Source organism: Ischnura elegans, chromosome X, assembly GCF_921293095.1.
Source record: "Ischnura elegans chromosome X, ioIscEleg1.1, whole genome shotgun sequence".
NCBI classification, from domain to species: Eukaryota; Metazoa; Arthropoda; class Insecta; order Odonata; family Coenagrionidae; genus Ischnura; species Ischnura elegans.
This window is the reverse complement of record NC_060259.1, coordinates 101,378,850-101,405,152: the sequence shown is the minus strand read 5'-3', so window position 1 is coordinate 101,405,152 and position 26,303 is coordinate 101,378,850. Positions and strand designations below refer to the sequence as shown.

Here is a 26,303-nt window from a genome sequence, read left to right as displayed (position 1 = left end):
CCACGGATCTACCACTACACCGAAATGTAAATCAGTGAAGATGAAAGTTAACAAGGGGTCACAGTAAGGAGCTGGGTAGAAGGGTAACAAATGTGATGATTGAAAAATGGATGAACAAATGTGGTTCTGAGAATAATAAATAGGTATTTTAAGGCAAAAACAAGGTGCCTTTGTATATAACTCGTATGGCGAGGAGAGGGAAGAGACGAATGGGAAGAGTGAGATGTTTGCAATAAAGTGGAGGTTAAAGCCTGGCAGGTTGGCGGATGATCAGGCTTTCATTAGACAGTCGGTTTAAGGCTTGCAGCCGTTGGTTGATGTGATGACTAAGGAGTGAGATGGAACGGGGGCGGTCGGTCGGCAATGGCCCCGAGCTGAGGGGGCCCCCCCTCAACGCTTGCGTCTATAATGAATCATACATGGAAATTGCAATTAAAGACTCAGATAACTTGGACCGGTTTTTTGCTATTATAAAATTATACGCTTTCATTCATTGCTTTATTTTCAACATACTCAGAGAAAAAGGTTATAAAAAATAAAAAAAGAGTTATTAGGAAACGTGTTTTTTTTAGATTTTAGTGCAGTTTCAAAGAGAAAATTCACAAAATATTTAATAGGACCATAACAGGGTACTAAGTTTTACAAGCTGTGAAATTCTCACTTTCCCTAGTATTTTTTCTTACGAAATATCAATTTTTTATTAACTTTAATCTAGTTTTTAAGAGCCAGAAAAGCGTAAAACCATTTCCGGGCTTGCAATTACCTAAAATTTTCCGGGGGAGGGCCCCCGCATCTCCTGATAAGGAGGGCCCCAGTCAAGCGCCCCCAATCACCCGAAACCGACCCTGGAGAAGAATATGGCATGATGAAGACTAAAATCATTAGGTTTAGAACAAAAGGTTTAGAGGTAGTGAATCGAACAGAGAGGAACGAAGTGGTAGACATGGTGGGAGAGGAGAGGAAACTGCTGGACGAGACAAGGAAGAGAAGTATGAATGAAGCAAGTGCTGAGCAAGGATGGGATGCTTTAACTAACAAGATAATATAATAAAGACAACATACACACCAACGACACGACCAAACAGTCAACGTGAAAGCCTAGTGGCCAAGTGCCAAGGGCATGATAAGTGTCACTGGCATGGTCTCGTTACGGGAATGTGCAGACCGCGAGGACTTAAGCAACCGTGTGACATCATGGTGCATCCCGAGTGGCGGTGTTCCTCAGGTGACGCAGGCGGTTGGTGCGGCGGCACGGGGCACGAAGTGCTCCAGATTGCAGGTGGTGGCACGCGTGGGCGTCAACGACGCCATGGACCGTGGATCCGAGGAGATCCTGCATTCCTTCCAGAATATTAATAATTTAATTCAAGTTTCGTTTAATTCCTTCAAGAAATTGGACTCCGAAGTGAAGCGGATAAGTGGTGCCGAGGGGGTATATCGCTTTCGATTTGCAGTCTTGTTCCGAGAATCGATCGTGGTTCACTGGTTTGGAGCCGAGTGGAAGGCATAAATCAGAGGCTGTGTCGTTTGTGCACCGACATCGGGGCCTCCTTCGTGGATCTTAGGCCGGCAATCCGATCGTATCGGACCCCTCTGAACCGTTAGGGAGTCCATTATACGGCCGAGTCAGCTACATATGCAGCGAGTGGTATATTTGAGCTCTGTATGTCTTTTTTAGAGTAGAGAGTAGGGCAGTGTAGATAGAATAGTGGATTGATAAAGGGTAAATTCAAAAGTTCTCGTAGGCTAAAGTTCTTCCAGAAGTAAGAATAGGGCATGAGAAAGAAAAATCGGCGTTTCAGATTCAGCACTACCAATTCACAATTATACATGGAGTAATTTTAAGCAAGAGAAACGTCGACTGAGCCATAATTTCAAAGGCAGTCAAGGTTCAAGTCATTTAAATGGAGAGATTAAATAAAGCTGCCGTTTCATTAAGTAGGGATATCGACCCTAAGAATAGTCTGATTGATAAGAGCGAATCTTTACAATACTTCATCTTCCGAAGTAAAAATCGTGGCAATGGTTAATTACCATTGCTTAAGGAATAAGATTCCCGAATTCCACCTTTAAACTCATAGTACGAGTTGTAACGTTATTATAGGAACAGAAAATTGGCTAACAAATAATGATTCAGATAAAGAAATCTTCCCAAAATCGTTCACCGTTTATCGGTAAGATAGAAGTAATCGAGTTGGAGGCGGAGTATTTATAGCTGTAAAGAATTCAATCGTCAGCCAAGCTGAAACTGCAACTGAGACTAGCGTTGAATATGTTTAGTGTTCAATTAAATGTTCTCTACCTAAAATATATTAGTATTCTCGTATTATAGACCACCCAACTCAGATGTAACGCCAATGTTGGATTTTGAAACCCAATTAAACAGCATACAATCCAAGTATCCTGAAAGAAACTTGATCGTAGGTGGAGATTTCAACGTACCCTCTATAGATTGGGAGACTTATAACTCCATTCTTGGCGGGAGAGATAAAGTGATTTGCGAGGCTTTAATTCACACATTTACATCAAATGCATTTCTTCAAATGGCATCCGCACCTAACAGAGGAGAAAGTATTCTTAACTTATTTGGGACGAAATTATATACCACATCAGGTAATAGACGTGAATACCGTCGAAAAAGTAATACAGTGACCATAGGGTAGTAACTGCTAAGTTTCCTTCAAATATCGCTAAAACAAATTCCGAAAAGAATGGAAAGTTTTCAATTTTAAAAGAGCTGATTTTGATGAGTTTAAGATTCATCTGAAAAATGCTTTCCCCGTATTTCAAGAATCAACAATAAATTTAAATATAGATGGTAGCTTTTCTTTCGCTCGGAATAAATAGCTATATCCCTAGTAACACGAAAAAGAAGGTAGCGAACCGAGATGGAATGACGCGGAAGTAAAAAAAATCATTGAGGCGACAGAAAGCGTGCCATGCTAAAATAAAAAAAAAACTGCACGGATTTATCCGCTAATGAACGCGAATTAATAATCAATAAACATAAGTCATCTCGAGCCACCACGAAGGAAGCGTTCAGGAATGCATTCAGGAATTTTTAAAGAAAAACACTTGTAGAGCGGTAACGGAATAATCCAAAAGCATTTTGGTCTTATGTTAGGAAAGTTCAAGGTAAAAGTTCAACTATATGTTCGCTTACAAACGATAATAGAAATGTATTGACAAACATTGCGGATAAAGCGAATTTATTAACTTCCTACTTCAATAGCGTGTTCACCGAGCCTTCTGAGAACCCATGCGAGACAGTTGACAATCTCAGAATACGAGAGATGCCGCCTCATGACATTAGTGCGCACGGTATAGAAAATTATTGAAATTGCTCCGTAAAAAAATCACTTAGTTCAGATGAAATCCCTTCTCGAGTATATAGATAACGAGCCTCGGAAATGCCCCCCTACTTGAAGTTAATTTTCAATAAATCCAGCAAGCAACACGAAGTACCTAATGACTAGAAAATCGCAGATGTAACGCCAATATTCAAAAGTGGAGACAAGGAACAGCCATCTAATTACAGGCCGATATCGTTAACGTCTATCTCATGCAAATTCCTTGCACACATTGTAGTCAGCTCGGTAATTAAACACCTAGACGCGCATAACTTGATAAATAGAACACAACATGGATTCAGGTAAATTAGATCATTCGAAACCCAATTAGCGCTTTCGCCCACGATATTTGTCTTCGGAGAGGAAAACATCCTAGCACTCGCGATTTTTCTTGATTTCAAAAAATTATTTGATAAAGCGCCCAACGGAGAGTTATTAATAAAACTGAAATCTTACGGCCTAGATGAAGATAACATTTCCTGGATACGATAACTTTTGAGCGACTGCGTCGAAAGAGTAGTAATACACGGTGCAGTCTCCAACGAGGTTATAATCATTTCTGGCGTCCCTTATGGTGGTGTCAAGAGGCCCACTCCTATTCCTTCTTTATATAAACGACATTGTTGAAATAGTACACAGTAAGTTACGATTGTTTGCAGACGATGCTGTAGTTTGCAGGAAAATCCGTTCAAGCAAAGATAGGGATGAACTAACAAACGACTTGCTGCTATCCAAGCATGGTGCGATGCGTGGCAGCTAGAATTATATTTGAAAAATGCGTAGTACTGAATTCCCACAAGTCTGGAAAAAATAAATCCCCACAACAGACCTATTTCATTCAGGGTAACCAATTAGAGACTGCATATTCCGTAAAATATCTAGAAGTTAGACTCAATAATGATCTATTGTGGGATAAACATGTTCGGGAAATAACAGGCCAAGCCAATCGTAAATTGGGTTTCGTTAAAAGAATACTAGGAAAGTGCGACGGAAAGGTGAGAGAAATTAGCTACTTCTCCCTCGTTAGACTCCATTTATAACACCTACGCTGCCAGTGTTTGAGATCCTCAAGAAATAGGCCTAAAAACAGAGTTAGAACGCGTGCAGAGAAGAGCCGCCAGGTACGTAAAAAGTCGTTATAGATAGTCATGTTAGAGTAACTGACCTCTTAGATAAACTCGGATGGGAATCTCTGCCAGACAGTAAACTGAAAAATAGGCTAAACCTATTAGATATATTCAAGAGCAGTGTATTTTCCGATGAAGTTAGCCATATCTTACGAACGCCAACGTACTACGGTAGATCAGATTACATAAACAAAATAAGAGAGATCGACTGTAGAACAGATAGATTTAGAATGTCGTTTTTTCGACGAGCAGTAAGAGACTATAACGGCAGCGTAAGAACTCAAAAATAGATTCGACAATTTATAGTGTAGCCTAATAACTTGCGTATACCTTAATGCAAGTTTCTATATTTTTATTATTGTTTCTAACAGTATTTGGTAGTATAATTTGTTAGTATACGTGGCGTTTTTTGGACTGTGTGGTGTGCATGTGGGAGTCCAATTGCATGCTGCATGCTGGTGATTGATCACCCCCTGCCAAACACCCTAGAGGTGGCTCGCAGGGTATTATGTAGATGTAGATGGTATTTGGAGGAGGCGACCCATTGTGCGATGAGAGACTGGAGAGAAACCTAGCGTCGTCTTCGTCAAATACATGGTCATGTCCCGGAGCCCAGGAATGTTCTGATATGACCGACAGCTGGAATCGCCTATTCTCCGTGGCCCTTCGATGCTTTTGTATGCGTATCTTCAGTGAACGGCAACTCTCACCAATGACGTTTTCCCGCAAAAGCAAGGCACCTTTTACTCACCTTCATGATGGTCATGCTGGGTTTTATCTTTGGCAATGGGCAGTAAGTCACCAATTTTCGTCATATTGTTGAAACTCGTGGTGACGCCGCGGCGTGCTTTTTCAGGGCCCTGGCAATCTTTTTTGTGGTTCCTGCGAGGTAGGGGCTGACGGCCCAGGCTTTTCCGTCTTTCCTTTTTAGGGCCGAATGCGGGTAACCATTCTATTTCGTCTTTCCTCCTCCTCCAGCGACTCAGCGTTCGAAATGCGATGGGCCCGATGAAAGAGTGTACTTATCAATGATGCCTTTTGCACAGGATGATGGTGCGAGGCAAAGTCCAGATACCGGTCCTTATGCGTGGCTTTCCGATACGCAGAGTGCCCAAGGCGGCAGTCACTCATTTTCTCACTCCATTAGAGGAATAGTATGGAAGGAAGGGTAGAGAGAAACCCGGCGTCGGCATTAACTGCTCTTAACGAAAGGCACCGAGGGCTTGACGCCCCACCCGGCGGACGGAGTGTTGCTCTTGAAATATCCTCCAAACACTCAAGCAGGGATTGGGCAGTCTCTGAAAATTCTCATCCACCGCCGGGATTTGAACCCGAGCCCACCGGGTGGAAAGCCAAGACTCTAACCACCACATCAACCCGATCTCACGGTGTTCGAGTAACTCGCGAAAGACGTAAAAGAGTCGTGTTTACGGGGGACCAAACCCCAGATCACACCTCAGGGGTCAGGGATAGTGCATATGCAGACTGTGGCTTGGTGTGGGACGAGTATTGCACTCACCCAAATCAACCAGCGGATTGTACCACTGAGTGACTGAAATTTTCAAAATTATTAATGCTCTCTCTTTGAAATTGCTGCTTATCTCGTACTGAATCAAAACAATTACGAGCGGAATTTTTTTATTTTAACGCTCTAAACTCCACATTCATTCATCTTACAGGATTGTCTCTCTGCCAAGTGAAATTTTTAAACCGTTTGCAGCTAAAACTTCCTGCAATAAAATCACACTACACCTGGATGGAAACCAAATGACTGAGATTCCACTTTTGACCATCCCATGTCTGGTGGAGCTAAACATGGCAAGAAACAGGCTGACTCATATCGATAAGGCCACGTTCAAATATGTGCCAAGACTGGAGCTTTTAGATTTGTCAGACAATTTCATTTCATCACTAGGGGAGGCTCAAGAATCGAGCGAGGGGAAGTTGGCGGCCTCGCGACAACTCTTCGGCAGTCATCTCTCGAATCTAAAGAGTGTCGACCTTTCCGGGAACAGTCTCTCTTTCGTTCCTGATCTTGGTCTTGTCATCAGTAGCCTGAAAGCCCTGAATCTGAGTGGTAACCGTATCGCGGGCAGCAAGTCGGCATTATTTCAAGACGTTCCAAGAGAAGCGTCAAACATCGAGATCTTCGATTTATCTCGAAATGTTTTCTCGCTCCCCAATGATACGAAAACACTTTGGGATATTTCGGTGCTGAGGGTTCTCAAGCATTTGGACCTCTCGGGGAACCAAATGAGACTGCCTAATTGCGTGGAAACCTATGATGAGAGGAGAAGAGTGTGGGGCTGTGCTTCAATCTTTTCAACACTACAGACAGTAGAGGTGAGCCATTCTATGACCTATTTTCATTGCCTCTTCTTAAAAAGGATTGACGGATTAATCCTTCATTTCTGTTTCACTCTTTTTAAAGAGTTGTAGTTGCTCCAATGTTCAGTAAGTATTGAATATTAATTCCTCAACATTTTAAATGAGAAATTTTGAATATAATTACTCTATATTTTGTACCCCAAATTACCATACCACTAAAAAATCATCCCGCATTAGATTTTTTGATTCTTGATGCGTAATTGTGGAGGAAATTCAAGGAGATGTTTCAATATAAATTCAACGTTCACAGAAAAGGATCTTCATGCTAAAACCATAATGAACTTACAATAACAATAAAATATAAAATGGATACTGACATGGATAATTAGGGTTATAACTACCATTTATAAAAGGTAGATTTATAATGAAGTTATTACACCAATCTTGGCGTAATCGCAGAAACACCTGCATTTCCGAATTTATTTCTCTACTTAGCTCTACCATTGGCATTACTCCCCCTACTATATCCATGAAGCCTGTTCCCTATCCAGTCATTCCTACATTTACTTTCACCCTTCCATTCCTTTTCTTACCCTTGCTTCTCAGCACTATCTCTAGCCATACCAATCAACCTTCTCATCGTCTCATCACGACATACCACTTCAATGCCTTCCGTGCTACTTTACCCTAGCACATGCTTTCCATGCAACAGATTCCTGTAGCAGGTATTATATTATCTTAATCTTTCTTCTGCACTTGAATTACTTACTTTGGAAATTATACATTATTATCAGTGGCGGCGCTGAAGACATTTTGTGGGCGTTCTAAGCCATTGGCCCCAAGGAGCGAGAAATTATTTTAAAATCATTTTCTTTAAAATTTCAAATATGCTCTTCTAACTCTAACTCATCGACTGACATCCATCCAACAATAGACTTTCCGTGCTCTACTTTCAGGAAGATACATTTCAAATCAGAATTTACTTACAGCCCCTTATGGCGGTATTTGTCAAGGTAAAGGAAAATGCTACTACTGCTTGCATGTCTATGTCATTTCGATTAAAACTGATGAGATGTTCCTTTGGCAAAATGAAAATGATAAAATAAAATTTAGGTACATCATCGTACTCTTTTGAGTTAACAGAAAATGAATTTAGTAAGTAGAGTATGATCATGCTAGTGACATGAAAATGGAAGAGTGGTCAGGTGAAACAGGTGGAAAAAGTATAAACATAATACTAAAAGGAGCATTACCCACAATCTGTGTACCCTAAGTTTGATTTTTAGCCTTTTCAGTGTCCATCCATGATGGCTTAACTTGTTTTCAATATCATACACTAAAAGTATTTCGTTTTGGATCGCGCATTCAAATCTCTTGTTAAAACATTCGGCATCGACAACCATTTCACAATACAGCTCAACGAAATTATTCTTACTGAACCTATGCGTGAGGACACTGTTTGATTCAGACCAGAGTCTCTGAGGGCGATACTAGGACCGGCACCCTTGTTATCCCCGGCTGAACACTCAGTCGAGGGTATGTGGGGAGGGCAATTAGGATAAGTATGTCTTCAAGTCACAGTATCAGCTTTTTCAGGAATACGTCATTGAAGGAAGTAATATGTTAGATTTTTCATGGATTTTTTGTTGCATTCGATTTCAACACGCTGACATCTCCCTGCTAAAAATTTGACTTCCAGAAGGCATGGAAGTTGATTGTTAGAAAGGTGATGACAATTAAGCGTGGCTTGCGAAAACTAAGAAAAGGCCAAAATAGTAGCATCGCCAATAGTCTCTCTCAAGGAAGAAAGAGTTAGGTGTGGACGTTGGATATGGGAGGAAGGGGGTGGGGGATTGGGGCAGGAAGAGCGGCTACATGATACAAGTATGTTTTTCCCGCAGTTTTCCGCACTCTTTCCTTCACCACAGGTCATGGGTTAAAATATTCCCTAAACTACATTCGGGAGTGAGTTTGCGGTAGTTCACATAGTAGTTGGGTCTTTTGCACTCCTCAGTTGCTTCACCCGCGTGTTCTGTCAACGACTCCAGTATTTTATGAATAAGTGACGCCAATGAATGAAATATAAAAATGAGACATGAGTCAAAAACAAGGAAACGTGTGCCATAAAGCAAGAAATTCATAGATTTTACCAAAGTTTGAAGGATAAAACGTGCGGCCTGTAACGCCCTAAAACAGTGATGAGTAAGAAACAATTATTTTCAGAGAAAGCTATCACGCTGAATGTGTCTATGGAGAGATGCTAATAAATGCATAATAAAACATAATGTTCTCATGTTCAAAAATAAATATATATAGTATTGCCCATTACATTTACAAAGTATATGAAAGACAAAAAAACTCGTAAAAATGTAAAATTTTGGCAAATTTCAGGCCTTTTGCGCAACTGAAAGATATCAGCTGACCTTTACCAAATTAAAACACAATTTAAGGCATTATATTAAGACGTTAAACTTTTGCATTGCGAAACAGTCTAATTCAAAAATGTTTTAAAAAATATCGGAAAAATGAAGGTTTTTCATATTTTGTCATACTTCTGGGTCCATGCGCGACCGGAAGATGTCAACCGATTTTGATATTTTTTCTTTTATATTGTCTATATAATTCGCAAATTTTTCGCGCAGCTAAAACTTTGAAATTAAAAAATAAGTTTATTCGGCCCACCCGCAACTGTATGCAACCCGCGTGCCACCCAAAATGTCTGCCTGGGGTGGCGTGCGCTCTCTTGTTACGATATCCCGGGAACCAACGGACAGAAATGCAAGATATTTGAGGTGACTCGCTAAAAATGTCCAACGAGTCGTTGTAAAAAAAAACAGAAACGTGATAGAATAATCCGAGGGTGACATCATTTTCAGTTATGTCCAAAAAACACCCAAAACTACCAAAATTTCAAAACTTTAAGTACGATGCGGCACATTTTCCTGGCACCCGTTTGTAAAAACAATTTTCACCAAATTGCAAAAATGTATTTTCTCACCAAATGGAACAAAACTGAGGAGCGTCTATGAAGAAATACGAAAACCTTTCAAATAAAGACAATGGAGCATTGTCCAGGAAAATTAATTGCCACTCATTATGGCAGGGTAAAACATCCAAAAGGGGTGAAGAAGGAGAGAATCACTCCTCACCAACCAAGAAGATTCCGGGCAGAGGCTCTTTTACAGTCAGAAAACTCAGAGGTGGAGCCCGCTTAAATTTCGTTCGGCGGTGGCGTGGAGGAAAAATACTGCTGTCGGGAAATAATCGGCGGCGGCTCATTTGTGCGGCAGTACATATGTTGAAATTACAACAGGCAAAGGCAAATTATATACAAAAATATATATATTTAGGGATATCATCCAAGCTTCATGATCTGTACTGCAAAGATAAATAAGGCAACGTGTTACTTTTTACGAAGTAATGTGGACGCGGTTGAAGTGATTTGGCTAAAGAAAAAAGATTTCGTTTTTTCCCGGTGAATAGATTGCGTGAAGAGTTCTCGGGATCGCCACCGGGTCAGGAATGGCGTTACTGCCGACGTTTCAATGCCCAACAAGGTCGTCGTTCTCAGGGCTATTGACGTGGGCCGTGAAAAATCGCCATTACGCGTGGAAAAGTTTTAACTCAGTAATCGCTTGAATAATTATAATAACTGGAACTCGATTAATGCTTCTTTTAACCTTATCAACTAAAAAAATATGACAAATATCTTTAATTGACCTTCCGCTCGTATGAGAGCCCAATGTTATGAATACTCATCATTAGTCAGCAATCCTAAGATTTGTTTCGACGCAGCTCTCCATTCCTCTCTCCTATCCGCTAGCCTTTTCATAGTGACGTATTTCCTCTCTTAAATATCCTTTATAACCCTTTGTCCTATGAAACTCATTCGGGGCCGTCCCTTGCTCTTCTTCCCTTCCAACTGTCCGTCTACGATCATTTTCATCAGGCCATCAATCCTCATAATGTAGTCAACCAAGTCCTCTCTTTCCAGTTTTTAGAAGGCTTATCTTTTCACTCACTCCTCTGAGCTCTTCCTAATTGCATACACGGTCGATCTATTTTATCTCCATATCATTCTTCGATAGCACCACAATGCAAATGCTTCCGCTCTTTACTTATCTGCCGCTGCCAATGTCCAAACCTCGCTTCCATAGAGAAGCATCCTCCATACGTAGCATCTCATGAATTGTTTCCGTACTCCTATGCCTATATTCCCAGCGGTAAGAAGATTCTTCTTTTAGTAGGAATCCCTCATCGTCTGCGCTATTCTACTGACCATTTCTTTCTTGCTTCGTCCATAGTTGGTAATTCGGCTTCCCAGGTGTGAAAACTCTTTCACGTCTCCAAGCTTATGCTTCCCTAGCTTAATGTTTGTCTTAACCTCCTCTCTTTTGCTGCATACTAATATCTTTCTCTTGTTTTTGTTAATTTTCAGCTGATATCTGGCTATTGCCTTCTCCATATTTGTCAAAGTCTTCTTCAAAATCTTCTCTGTCTTGGCTATGAGTGCTATGTCGTCAGCAGATTGCGGTTTACTAATTTTTTCTCCGTGGATATTGACACCCAAAGCCTCCTCCTTGATTTCATCGATGGCTTTCTCGATGTAAACATTAAAAATTAAGGGGGAAAGTGCACACCCCTGTCTCACCCCTTTTCCTATTCTTTCTTCTGCACAGTTGGATCAACATTTGATCACAGCTACTTTGTTTTTATACAAGCTATGAACAATTCTACGATCATTGTAGAGAACTCCGATTTCTTTCAGAACTCTGAACACTGATTTCCACTCCACGCTATCAAATGCCTTCTCTAAATCGACAAATGCTATGAAATACGTTTATACCTATGAGTAGTATAAGATAGTTTCTGACCAATGAGGACCTCTTTGCAGGTAAATATATCTAATTCTTACAAAACACAGAAGGGTAAAGTAATTTTCAGCCAGAGAAATTTTCATAAGTCTATACATCAGATTCAACACTTCCACTCGGAGTTAACTTTATTACTTAGTCTTCAATATTCAATCGCCAATTTCACCATTTGTGCTCATCCTTAAAAAATATAACAAACATTTCTGAGAAAACACAATTAATTTAATGGATAAGAAAGGTTTAGCTATTAATTACTCCCATGAAATATAGGTGGATTTTATAAGCAATTCTATTAATATGAACAAAATCACCAAGAACGTGGTTCTCATGGACACCAAGCCTTTTATAACCGTCATCGACGGCAGCTTCGGCTAAAAATCTATACTTAGAGATTTAATGGTCACCTATATACCTTTTCCTGAAATCAGTCACATAATTAAGAAAAACCATCCAAAATCCATCGATGAAAGATCCCTAAAGGTACCCCACTGGCTAGACCGCAGTTTTCCCTTGAACAATACTACACTATGCTGTTTTTAGGTATTTTTTTATTTTCTACAGACTATGTATAATATTCTCTAGGACTCTTTAGACTATTATTTTTGGAACAATTATGGATTAAGCAATATTATCCTCCAATGTTGAGTGCAGTACTATATTTTTCTTTCTAATTACTCCCTCATTAATGTTGCAGGTCCTCTTACTCTCCCACAATGGCATTGACTTTATTCCAATGGAGTTCCAGTATTACATGCCCAGGCTGCAGAAAGTTGATCTCAGCCACAACAAGATAAGAACCTTGTGGTACCATGACTTTCTAGTCTCCACTGGAATAGGCCAGTATGAAACATTCAAACTCTATGAGAATGAGGCAAGCTGTATGCAAGCCATTGGTGAAGGTAAAGAAAGCTACTATGAGTTCCACAAGAATCATCACCTCACTATGGACCTAAGGCATAACATTATTGAAACAGTGATCCTTCCGAAAGAAAAGGTGATTTTTGAGCATGTACATGAAAAATAGTGGCATGGTTCTCACAACCAAATCCGTACCCACAAGCATAGAGTGATATGCTTGTGGAAATGGTGTCAGAGGCCAAGCACTTTTCATAGTTGTTAGTTTTTCACTCCTCCTGTAGATAATAATACTAACAGACGAAGCACCTTTACACCAAGACCATGATTTAAGATGCAAATGAAATTTTAACCCCTTCATTCCCATGTCAACTAGTTCCTTGCTGCTAACTCACAAACAAATACCATCTCGAAGAAAGGAGTGGTATGAATTGTCATGATGATCACTTACTTTTCATGTTACGAGTACCCTCAATTATAATAAAGGCAAATGCGGGGAACGCAAATGCATAATATCGAAAGGGAGGTTTGCAACCTATAGCCTAGCAACCCACTCAGCATAAATGAGCCAAACATATCATTAAAGTTTAACATGGATTAAAAAAATAAATGCATTTGTAATTATATATAGAATGTATGTACAGTATACAGTTAACAGTAAACAGTTTTCTGTATATACATGTATTTACAGAAAACTGTTTTTTCCCGTAAATACGTAAAAACGTAATTGTGGAATAGAATGATATAAACTCAAATAGGTCATTTCAAGTCTTACTCTACGTTTACCAACCGAGCTCAGATATGAGTGCAGGCCGAACTGAAAAGAGAAAGTAAGCTGACTCGGCGTGTTGCGTTTACCAACATGAATTTAACATATCGATTCTGCCGTCCTTCTGTTTGCCTTCCAACTATGTGTTTATATTTTGCAGTACGTCTCTTTATCAAGTGTGTTCAACCTGAAGGGTAAGTCTGTAATTCTGTTTTCTCCCGAAAATGGGAGAAAGGAGCTTCGTGAAGCGCCTGCGCGAGAATTATCGCCCGCCCGTAGTCTCTAGCGCTTTCCGCCAGAGAAATGAGACAATTTGTCGCCTCCAAGGAGGTAGTGAATAGGTTGTAAATATCACTTAATGTTGTTCATTTTCAGAACAAAACTTAGCCACCTCAAAATATCAGTCGGAGACTAAGTCCAAAAATTGTTAAACTGAGGTGGCGGAACTTTGACTACGATAAAAACTCGGAAACAGCGCCTTCAGCATAGAGTTTTGAAGCACTATTTACTCATAAGGCCTCCAGCATGGTTATTCCACTAATCGTATGGCTGGGCCATAAGTCGAAATCGACCATAACTACAGCCTCGAGACATACTTTTGGCTTCAAGCGATTCTACTCTGAGCGAAAGGCCGTAAGTCGGGCGGTATGGCCTAAAGGCCGTAATACTATGACCTGCCTAGGAGGCTGTCATAAAACGGGCCATACGAAATAACATTGCTCGCCTAAGGAGTTGTAAAAGAAATTTTCGGAGTGTCGTCGATTATATAGCGTTTGTTTCAAGAAATATATGAATATTGCGGGGGAGCACATATACGGATTCAACGGGCATTGGCTAGATGTATAAAAGAAAGACGCTGATTTCAGCTGAAAAGGAGGAGTATACGGGATACGTGTAATCCGTTCGCAAACGATGATGATATTTTCATTAAATATTTCCGCGCGTCAAAAGAAGTTGTTACTTACTTTGTAAGTAGATATAGTGGATGAACTTAAATTTCGCTTGTAGTTAAAAAATTGGAAAAACTTTTTAAATGGATGCTCTGTTGAAATGAATGGAGGAACGAGCTTTTATTTGCTCTCTGTGCGACATTTGCTAGCAGCTTTCTTACTTGTTTGTTTCGAAAAGCTGTGGGTAACTCGAAATATCCGCTGTGAATTTTTTATATTTTAAGATTCTCGTTGCATTACGGTTCACAAGGGAGTATATCAAGGAAACATAGGGCAAGACATTTTTTTGGCAGTAAGGTAATCTTCAGTAAGTCGATGCATTAAGGACAAATACCGTCCACAAATCAAGGAAAGAATGATAGTCTCAAATTGATGCTATAATTTTATACAGCTACCCTGGCATAAGTCTCTGATAATAAAATTAATGAAACTTAAAGTTTCAATTTCATCCTTAGATTTCGTGCATTGGCTGGATTTCTAAGGCTTTTGGGGACAAATGATTGCAGCCATGAGACAATAGCTACACCATTGGAAGGAGAGAAATGGGGGTTAGAACAACAAGAGGATGTAATGTTCTACTCTACCCAGAACATGAACAATTCACGAATACTAAAATACTGTACGGTACAAATCGTGTACCAATTTCTTCTGCTTCTTCTCGTCCGTGATTAGCGTTCTTCACTTTTTTCAAAGCTCTCCAGCATCTGCCGCCAGATCAGTGTTTAAAGAAAATCCAATTTTATCCTTTAATTAGAGTCAATTTCGGTTATGGACCATAGAATTGGTTTTTTATCCACGTTGGAACAAACTTCCTTCTCACATAGTGACTAGTGTTTAAAAAAAGTGAACCCTACTTATAGTACCAATTATAATTCTCATACCCGCCTACAGAAAGGGCGTTAGGACTTTCGGCCGGGCCATACGATATGGCCCCTCGAGAGTGGAATCAGTATAGGCCGTAATTTTGGGCCAGGCTATACGAAACTTACGGCCGGCCGTACGTATGGCCCCGTTCAGCAGAATAGCCCTGCAGATATTGACAACCCTCCTTGGTCGCCTGGGAGAATACTAGTCTCCCGACCCAAGTCCGTAAGACCTCTCAAGCGCCTTCCGGCGTCCCAGACGGGCGATTCAATTACATCCCACTCAAGAGCCCGACCTATCTCTTTCTCCACTACAGTAGAGAGCATTACATGCTCGTCATTCTCGTTCTCTATACCTCAAAGGTACGTCGAATACAGAATGAAGTATCGAAATTAGATACAAATTTTGCGTTTAAATGTTGGATCGGACGACTTCATCCCAACAATATGCATAAAAAAACAGCAAATATAACTACAAGAAAACGTTGCTTCATTTATTAGCTTTCTAAATAAACGAAAACTATTATTATTGCTGTTGTTGTTGTTATTACTATCATTATTATTATTATGGTATTCTACGGATTAAGGTAGGTTTCCATGGAGTACTAAAGAAGTAATCTGGGAGCCTCCCTTTCCTTCCAGCACTGCCTTCTTCCATTCACTGTAAGGCCTACCCCCTTTCAATCTATTTAAAAATCGTATTGTCTTCCTTCCCCTCCCTCGTTTACCTAACATTCTACCGTTTTTAGCATCCCCTCCCCGATAAGAACTCCCTTCATCCATAACTTCTGCCTCCTGCGCATCTCATCTAAAAGCTGCCTCTCCTCACCCACCATGTCCAACACTTCGTCATTCCTCCTCCTCTCTCCATTTCACCTTCTCCATTGTTGGCCATACCCACATCTTGAATGCCTCCAATCTTCTCTCGTCCTTCTTCCTTAATGTCCACGTTTCCGCACCATATAGAGCTACACTTCAGATCAGACTTCACTAACCTTTTCTATAAACCCTTACATAACGAACCTCTCAGAAGCTCCTTCCTACTGATGAACGCCTCCTTTGCTAATGCAATTCGCTTCCTGATGTCCTTACTACCGTACCCATTTTCCTCTAATGTGCTGCCTATACAGTAGAATTGCTCTACCTGCTCAAGTTTTTCCCCACTTACTTTTGTCCTAAGTCTCACATTCCTCGCTCGCGATGCTTTATAAAGCCGCATTACCATGGTCTTCTTGTTATTAATGCTCATCCCATACTCCTCGCACCGCTCGTCTAACGTATCCACTACAGCCTGCAGTCCCCTCGCTGACTGGCTAATAAGGGCCGGATCATCCGCGAACCTTAAAAATTTAAACAAAATTTCTCCCACTTTCACTCCAGCTTCCAACTCGTCCCACGCTTCTCTCACCATCTCCTCAGCGCAGACGTTAAAAAGCAGCGGCGATAGAGGATCAGACTTGTCTCACTCATCAGCCAATGCTTGCCCACCCAGATTCTCCATCCGCTACCCTCACTTGCGCAGTCTGGGCCATGTACAGATCGCCTAACCCTCCAACCTACACATATTTTCTAGAGAATATCTATTAACTTTGCCCAGTTCACCCTTTTAAATGCTTTTTCAAATTCAACGAAACCGGCATACACTTCCTGGACATATTCTACACGAGGGACCTCATTATTGCTATTGCATCATGAGTGGACTCCCCTTTCCTAAAATCAAGCTGATCTTCCCCCAAATGCTCCTTTACCCTCGCCTCCATTCCTCTGTACAATATCCTCAGTACCACTTTCGCTCCGTGCGACATTTGACTAATCGTCCCATAATCTCCGCATAACACAGCTTTCTTCTTTTTCGGTAGCGAAATTAAGATCGTCTTCAGGAAATCTTCCGGCCAAAATCCCTCCTCATAGATCCTGCGTACTAGTTCGAAAAACTTTTTTTACTACCCTTCTTTAGGTTCTTCAGGAGCTCACACGGGATATTGTCCACGCCCACTGCTTTCCTAGCCTTCATATCACTAAGTGCTCTCCCGATTTCCGAATCTGAGATCCCCAGCTCAAGATTGCTCTCCTCCACTGCACTTTCCTCCTCTAAATTCAATCTCTCCGGCCTGTTCCTTCCGTCACGCTGATCCTCCACGTATTCCTTCCATCTACTCTGTGCCTCTTCTCATTCGGTTAGCATCCTCCCACTTCTAGCCTTAATTTTAGACATGGCTGGTCCTCTTTTACCGCCCGATGGCGACTTAACTTTGGCGTACACGCGCCTACTTCTCCATCCTTCTGGAACTTTTCCATTCCCTTACACTGCCTTTTCCACCAAGCATCTTCTTGGTCTTCTTTTCTTCTTTCTTCCTTGCTGCTGCTGCTTATGATGATGATGATGACGATAACTCTTTTCAAGTATTTCGCATGTCGACGACCCTGAGGACCTTGCCCACCTCGCTGCCGTGAACGACACCCGTCCTTTGCGGATGGGTCCCGTTCGATCAGATTCCGAAGCTCATTTTGTTGTACTCCATAATTTCAGGGAAGAGATAATTGGTTGTGTTCCCCACTTCCATTCCAGCAGTGCTTTTTTACGTGACACCATGAAGTGGACTACCTTTCGTCTAGCTCCTACTCTTCGACCTCTCTGGCAAGAGTGGCCCTACCGGGAATAATTTAGAATTCATCCCGCCAGTGCAGCTCTAGGGGTCATAGGAACTTGCAAGCCTTTCCTCCGCGACAAGGTTGTAGCCCAAGGGAAAGGGAATCCATAGTTATGGAGTATTAAAGTAAAAACCAAACTTCCGTCCGGAAAAACCGAAGTGATAATTTTATTTAGTTCCTCATACCCCCATCCAAACGCACATCCACATGCTAGCCATCGCTCTATTCAATCAACTCGATTTGTTCATCATTCAGACCGGCCCCGCTCGGCCCGAGCCGAGATTTCAAACTGGCTTCGAAAGTAAGCTCATTCAGACCTCTCTCAGACTGTTCTATACAGTCAGACCAACCCGGACCGAGTCCGTCAACCCGATCTCATCTCGGTTTGTGAATGTAGCGTCAGCTTCTGTTGTTTATTTACAATAATACTGCTTTGTGTTCGTCTCGCCCAGCCATTTTAACCTATACCTCACTTTTTCAGATGGAGAGAGTGTCGCAAGACTGCCACGTGGAAAGGAAATTTGCTCAGGCCACCTACCTTCTTGGCGGAAACCCTCTCAAGTGTGATTGCCATGTGTTTAGCCTTCTGCAGTATTCCCTCAAAGAGAGCAGACCCATTTCTATCAAGGAGAGGCACGAGGGAAGTAGATTTACGTTGCCAGTAGTTATCGACATTCAAGATCTTCATTGCTCGTAAGTCTCTTAAAAGGGTTTACATAATGTTTATGTGTAATTGCAATTTTTATGGGGGATAGGAATACGGAAATTTTTCTGTGATGTCCATTGGAAAGTTTTTCCTCAAGTCGAGTTGCCCACGGTAGAGGAACTAAGATTCGCTGCCGCCGTCCAATCCCGTTAACCAGCTCTTGAACACTGTACTCCGGGCACGAATGCTCGAAACGCTGAAACCGCCTCCGTGGCGGTTTGAAATAATCGCCGAATGCGAACGTAAAGGCCGTTTTACAGGGTGAATATTCATTCGGATGATCTTGCGAATGACCATCATTCACTGTGTAATACAGAAATTTCCGTAATTCGAATGAAATTTAGAGCATGTGCTAATTTGCTTGAATGATTTCGTGAATGTATTCAAGCAAAGGCCAGAACTAAGCGACTAGGCCACAGAGTATATTCTAGTATGCACGATATTAATCATAAACTAGGCGTTTGAACACAAGGCAGTATAAAATCGAAAAACACAATGGCGGAAAGTGGCAGTGTCCGATTATTTAAATAGAATCGGCGGGAGAAGTTTATAATTCATTAACATTAACATAACATGCGATTTTTCAGGCCTCGTCTGTGTGAACTCTTGAAGACCTCATGAACTGTGAGGTGTTTAAGACCTCATTCATGTGACCTCATGAAGTGTGAGGTCTTTAAGACCTCTTCATGTCCCTTAATGTGGAGTCTAAAAGGAGTCTACAAGGAGTCCTACCTATGGGTTCATATAAGACCTCATTAAGAATCCTGTGTTGACTGGGTTATATGAGTGCGTGGCGTCCATCTTGCCACTGGCAGCAGCAATCATTTTTTACCTATTAAGAGGTTAGAAGTGTTTGGAGGAAGGAACCTATTTAGGTTTTTGCTGGTACAGGTCATAATGAAAACAGCACATTTGTTCCGGGAAGGAAGGTTTCCGCAGCTTTTTTTATACTCGTTGAATATTTTCAGTGGACTCGCTACACGCCATGGCTGTTCTTTTACAGCTTCGCCGATCTCATGGCGAGAGCATCCAACGTGGACAGTCGCGAATTTGCTCCTATGCACCTTTCCATGGTTGGGATATTGAGATAATTTTCATTACCACATAACTCCGTTTGAGATGATCCGTGTAGATGTCAATCGATGCCAAAGATCTCATTATTTTCGCTGTACAAACTTCGTGTAAACAGTATTTCACGATATAAAATGGAATTGTCTCTCAAAGACTCTTGAATAGCTGTCTTCAATATTTCCTCACAGAAGTAAAGGTAATCGCTAGTAACGTTTGCCCTTTGCCCGAGGCCGCACTGCAGGAGGAAGGGTATAGGTTTCAGGGCAACGGGTAGATTCGTGGGTTGCGCGTTGTGTAATGTGATTTTACGCGCTAAAAATGCGTGGATAGATCTACAAAATACCCTACGAGCCACATCCAGGGCGTTTGGCAGGGGGTGATCAATCACCAGCATGCATCATGCTATTGGACTCCCACATGCACTCCACACAGTCCAAAAACGTGACGCATACTAACAAATTGTACTACCACACGCGGTTACAAATAAAAAACGGGGCAGTCGCGGCTGACAGAAGTGAAAACTGAAATAATTATTATCCATTTATTTTTTATATAGATTTAATATTATTAAAGAACTAATTTTTCCAGTAGTACTCATTTTTCAACAAAAATTAAAATTATTATTTTCAGCAAACTGTTTATTATTAAATATATATTGAAAATACGATGTGTATGAATAGAAAGTAACATCATTCATATATTAAAACATAATATGCTTTTATTTTTTTAAATATGCTTTAAACCTATAATTGTTCACTATGCACATAAAAGAAACTGCCTTAACTTGTACTGACCTGTATTTTTATAGCGTGTACACTCTTCTGCACGTTCATGCACGAGCTCTTTATATTTAATGAACTTATACAATACACACTATAGATTTTTATTTTCAATTTTTATATTAAAAAAAAGACTTTAACAGTCTATATATTAACAATATATTAACAAAGTGTATATATTAATCTCTATTAAAGTCTACAAAATAATACGCACTGTATAGAAAAAGTACACATGTACAGTATAGAACTAGAAGCAGACAGATGCCAGTATTCAGTATGTAAAAGTATAACAGTGACGCAACCTATACCATTGTATACACTATACACACTATGCATATGTATATCTCGCTGTAGCGATCGCGGTGTCGGGTCGGTGACGCTCACGCGAATTCTGTGCTTTTTCCCCATCCCGCAAAAGTTCTTAACGCCGCTAAAGAAGTTTTCACTTCAAAAATTAAAATGAGAAATATGCCATATAGTATACATAAGTTAGTAAGCTGCACTACAAGTCATCTAATCTATTTATGAGTTCTAACGCAGCCGTTATAATCCATTATTGATCGTGGAAAAAAAGACATTCTGAATCTGTCTGTTCTACAGCCAATATCTCTTATTTTATTTATATGATCTGATCTTCCGCAGTATGTTGGCGTTCGTAATATATGGTTAATTTCGTTAGAAAAGACACTGCTCTTGAATTTATATAAAAGGTTTAGTCTATTTTTCAAACTACGGTCTGACAGAGATTCCCATCCGAGTTTATCTAGGTCAGTTACTCCAATATGACTATCTATAACGACTTTTCACATACCTGGCGGCTCTTCTCTGCAGGCGTTCTAACTCTTTTTTTAGGCATATTTCATGAGGATCTCAAACACTGGCAGCGTAGGTGTTATAAATGGAGTCTAACGAGGGAGAAGTAGCTAATTTCTCTCACCTTTCCGTCGCACTTTCCTAGTATTCTTTTAACGAAACCCATTTTACGATTAGCTTGACCGGTTATTTCCCGAATATGTTTATTCAACGATGGATCATTAATGAGTCTAATTCCTAGATATTTCACGGATTCAACTGTCTTTCATTGGGTGCCCCGAATGATATAGCTATGTTGTGGGGAGTTATTCTTTTTCCAGAAATTCAGTACTACGCATTTTTTCAAATTTAATTCTAACTGCCATGCACCGCACCACGCTTCGATAGCAGCAAGGTCGTTCGTTAGTTCATCCCCATCTTTACTGGAACGGATTTCCCTGTAAACTACAGCATCGTCTACAAATAATCGTAGCTTACTGTGTACTACTTCACCAATGTCGTTTATATAAATAAAGAATAGGATTGGGCCAATGACAATGCCCTGAGGGACGCCAAAAGTGACTATAACGTCGTTGGAGACTGCACCATCTAATACTACTCTTTGCACGCGGTCGCTCAAAAGTTCTCTTATCCAGGAAATGACATCTTCACCAAGGCCGTAGAATTTCAGTTTGTGTTGAGCTCCTACATCCTGTTATAATTCGACATTGGGATCATATATCGTATATGAAGCATAACTTGTTAATGAGAACTCAACATGGATTCAGGAAAAGTAGATCATGCGAAACCCAATTAGCGCTTTCGCCCATTTTCGATTTTAGTCTCCGGAGAAGACAACATTCCAGTAGACGCGATTTTTCTTGATTTCAAAAAAGCATTTGATAAAGTGCCCCACGGAAAGTTAATGACTTCATTAACTTTCCGTGGGGTACTTTATCAATGACTTCATTAACTTTCCGTGGGGTACTTTATCAAATGCTTTTTTGAAATCAAGAAAAATCGCGTCTACTGGAATGTTGTCTTCTCCGGAGACTAAAATCGAAAATGGGCGAAAGCGCTAATTGGGTTTCGCATGATCTACTTTTCCTGAATCCATGTTGAGTTCTCATTAACAAGTTATGCTTCATATACGATATATGATCCCAATGTCGAATTATAACTGGATGTAGGAGCTCAACACAATCAAACTAATTGCATCCAACAATGGATATTCCGAAGAACTCATTGACAAACTGTACCACAACAAACAAAAACGACTCGCAGCCAATCTTATTTACACGGAAAAGGGGAAAGATGATGACAGGAAATGGCGTAGAATCCCCTATCTCGGCCGTATATCTAAAAGAACCGAAAAATTATTACCGAAAGCCAAGTGAAAGCTGCCTTCTACAATAAAAATACACAAGGCAAACTGTTACGCAGTACCAAAGACAAAATTAGTGCCGAAGAACAAAGCGGCAGTGGCGCAGCGAGGGGGGGTTTTGGGGGATAAAACCCCCTCCCCCCCCCCCCAGAGCTCAGGGAAATTTTAAGCTTAATCCATTTTAATTAATTGGATTGATATTACTAAAATAATAGTGTAAGGATTAAGAAAATATACCTTAGAAAGCCGTAAAACTCACCATTTTGAAACATTTATCTTAAAATTCCGCAATTTATTAATCTCTCATCTACCGCTTATCCTGGTGAGTATACCATACCCCATACACCCCGGTATTAGTTGCTACTAAACCCCCCCCCCCCCCCCCAGCCTTAATTCCTAGCTGCGCCCATGCAAAGCGGAGTATATAAACTCCTATGTAATGACTGCAATTCCTGTTACATAGGGAAAACTGGACGGAATTTCAACATCCGGGCCAAGGAACGTCGTTCATGTTTTAATAACAACAACCAAACTTCACACTTTGTCAGATATCTCTTTGATTCCGACCACACAAGCGATTTCGAACTGATAATCCTACATAAAGAAAACAACGTCCCAAGGCTTGACGCACTCGAGCAGTCGGAAATTTTAGTGGGCCAAATCTCACCCATTATCACATTAGTTAATGAGCAATTGTATTCTCACTATTCACCACTGTTCAATGCATTTTCCGCGAAACCATTACGGATACCACTCACCACTCCTTAACACCCCTCCCCCTTGTTTCGTCATCCCATATCCGACCCTCGGCTACCCCGTGCACTGACCCATCAGCGACGAACTTCCCAAACCGACCTTCCCACCCTCTGCCTACTCCAAGAAAGCCCCTCCTCCCCACCTCCACTCCACCGCCCCTCTAACTTCTTCAAGGGCAAAATTTCTATGTACAAATATGTGAAATTGCCAGATGATGATACGTATCGAAACCGGTCGCAAATTTATATTTTATTTTGTGGAACAGCAAAGTCTTTTTTTTCTTACCCTTTATGCATCATGAAGGAGTTCCACCATTTTACTCCACCCACCATCGCATTTAACTCTAATAATTGCAATTAAAATACATTATCTCAGCTGGTAGTTGAGCATTCAGTCTTCGATCCCCGAGAAATCTGCCGCGATTAGGAATCATATCCCTCATGTCAGGGAGGCTATGTGGTGGACGCAATGATCCCACTCGACGGAATCTCTCGCCACCCGCCGAGCGAGGGTGCACTAATAGGAGGGTGCACTGCAAGAAGCCCTTGCACCGAAACTTGTCTCGTGGGTAGCTAAGTTACCCACCACCACCGAGGCTACCCACTTGCAGTCTATTTTCCACTGTATTTCCATGCTTATGAGTTGGATTACGGGAATAGACGGCGCGCCGTGAATCGCAGCTCATCTATCATGGGAAACTGGGCTTGGGGAACCTCCCCCTGCACAGAAACTTTGCGAGCACAATAACGATATCGCCACGATATGTTAACAAAACTATTGGCAGAAACGGGTCGACACACTTGTTTGGAGGTGTTATGTATAGAGAGTGGGAGGGGATTTTTGCCCTTTTCACGACAGGGACAAAGGTCGAAAAACGGTTCTCCCCCAAAACAGTTCTTTGCACTCCTGGCGCGGATCTTTCTTTCGGCTAGAACTTGGTCCTCGGCCCAATGGACCGTCGAAGGGTGTCAAGTTCCCTTGCCGCTTGCGTTTTCTTTAAGAGCTGGGTGTGCGGTCAGCTATTTTTGTCGCAATGGTTTTGATAATGAACTTGTTGCTATAGCCTGGACTTTTACCTAGTTAGAAATAACCCTATTAGAATTGATCTGCCGATTTCAATTGAATTTTTTTGATTGAAAAGGGACAACTCATCGAAAAAAATCAATTGAAAGTTGTCACTTTTCAATTGAACGGTCCAATTGAATATTTCCAACAATGAAATTATACATTTTACAATCCATTGACAGATTTGCAAGTAAAATATATGGTAGCAATGGTTAAACAAAAACCTATGATTAAAAAACGTTATTGCACCATTTAAAATTTATATTTGCTAAGCTAAATATGTAAAATGAACCTATGCCCCTAAATTTGCAAAAAAAAAAACAAGAAAACTTAAAAAATTGTTACTCCACCGCATCAAAAAGCAACTGATTGTGAACAGCCGCTGTGACAGGGTCTTATGAAGTAGTTATTTACGGAATCAAATATATTTTTGATGCTACTTCTTACTACTTTACAGTGTATAAAATAATTTCACCTTCCACTCTTCTATCCTAAACTCACTGCAAATGAATTTGATATTTATCATCACTTGTGCAATTGGAAAAGCTTTGACATGGACGCAGTACATATAAGGTTGTTAAACCTAAAAATATGCACTCCGTCTTGACATACGCATTTCACACCCACTCTCTCTTTACCTTTGAGGGGATAAATAACCTGGATCTCATTTCCAAGATTAGACATAGAAAACCACATTACCTATTTTTCCATCAATGGAAAATCAGTTGGCTGTTATTTATTTCCAGGCATATCGGATGATCTTCTGTCAAGATCCCTTACAATAATTTAACATTTTATAGCTCTTACAATTGCTGTTATTGTAGCTGACAATTTCAACTTTTTGAATATCCCAGGAAACCTGAGTCTATAGAGGGAAAAGCAGTCTCGCAGCCACACACGTGGTCTCATCACCTGCTTCCCCTCATCGGCACCTGCATTGACCAGTTGGCACCGCCGAAGGAGAGCACTGCCTATTTGATGCCAGAAACAGAGGAATGACTTTCAACCCTCTGATAAATGTGTTCCAGTCTTACTTATCAGGGTTGCCTCCGAAGATGTGAAAATATAATGCAGCATTGCCATAAAACTTTTAACTATACTGAAAATTATTATTTTTTTATTTATACTCAATGAACCAACCTTGGATGAAAAGAGGAACAATGCATTCAAGTGATTATAGGGGGTTTATAACCTATCCAACATCCATAAGTTCTTACTCAGGGAGTGTTTTGACAAGTTATGGCAAACTAAGAAAGTATTTTTTCTGATTCAAATCTACTCTAACACTAATAATGAGCAATAAAAGAGCAATACATACACTCAACTACTTGCCATCAAATCATTCCGGCAACATCTATAAACCATGAGGAATAAATGTATATGCTATACTTCTTAGGCAATATTTGAAAAGTTGGCATTAGTATGATCCGATCGAGTGGAAATTTCTCATGCAGGGGAGTGAGGGGCAAGAGTCCGCATGGGGCAAGATTCCTTTTCCGAAATATTTCTCTAAATGTCAGGATGATACCACTTGTAGTCAATCAGTTTCATTAACGTCACCGAATGTTACGCAGGGGTGTGTTCAGTGGAAGACAACGAATGACAAAACGTGATTTTTTCTTATTTTTCATTTTTACGCAACGTTTATCTAATTTGTCAGGCCGCGTAACTTTTATCTGTGGTTTGAGCGTTTACTTAACTAGCATTGTTGTCTAGCGTTCCTTTATGCGCATTCTTTACCTCAAAAATTCATGCAGTTACCTGGTTTGCAGCTCACCATGTGATTGTGTTACGGCGTTTCAGGTGTACCAAGTGCCTTTGGGGTAAGAGTCCTGGAGCAAGTGTCCGCATTGGACTCTTGCCCCACGGGCGCTGAGTCCCGCCCCACTCTATACCATTGCTTTTTTATGACCTCACATTTTCTGGCATAAATATCACATGTGCTTTGCTGATAATTGTATTGAAAGAAAATGCAGAAATGT

At 40.7% G+C, this 26,303-nt stretch overlaps 1 protein-coding gene across 2 annotated transcripts in view; it reads left to right on the top strand.

Annotated features, from left to right (window-relative positions):
* Positions 1-25,645, top strand: part of LOC124171350 (protein artichoke-like) — a 48,332-nt gene extending 22,687 nt beyond the window's left edge. The window contains exons 3-6 of one of the 2 annotated variants that reach the window (XM_046550509.1): positions 6,157-6,820; positions 12,374-12,673; positions 18,250-18,461; positions 25,176-25,645. In XM_046550509.1, coding sequence (XP_046406465.1) covers positions 6,157-6,820; positions 12,374-12,673; positions 18,250-18,461; positions 25,176-25,320 — 1,321 coding nt within the window. In that variant the 3' untranslated portion in view covers positions 25,321-25,645. The remainder of the gene's footprint in view (positions 1-6,156; positions 6,821-12,373; positions 12,674-18,249; positions 18,462-25,175) is intronic. The other variant, XM_046550510.1, reaches the window with a different exon arrangement.
* The last annotated feature ends 658 nt before the right edge of the window (positions 25,646-26,303 follow it).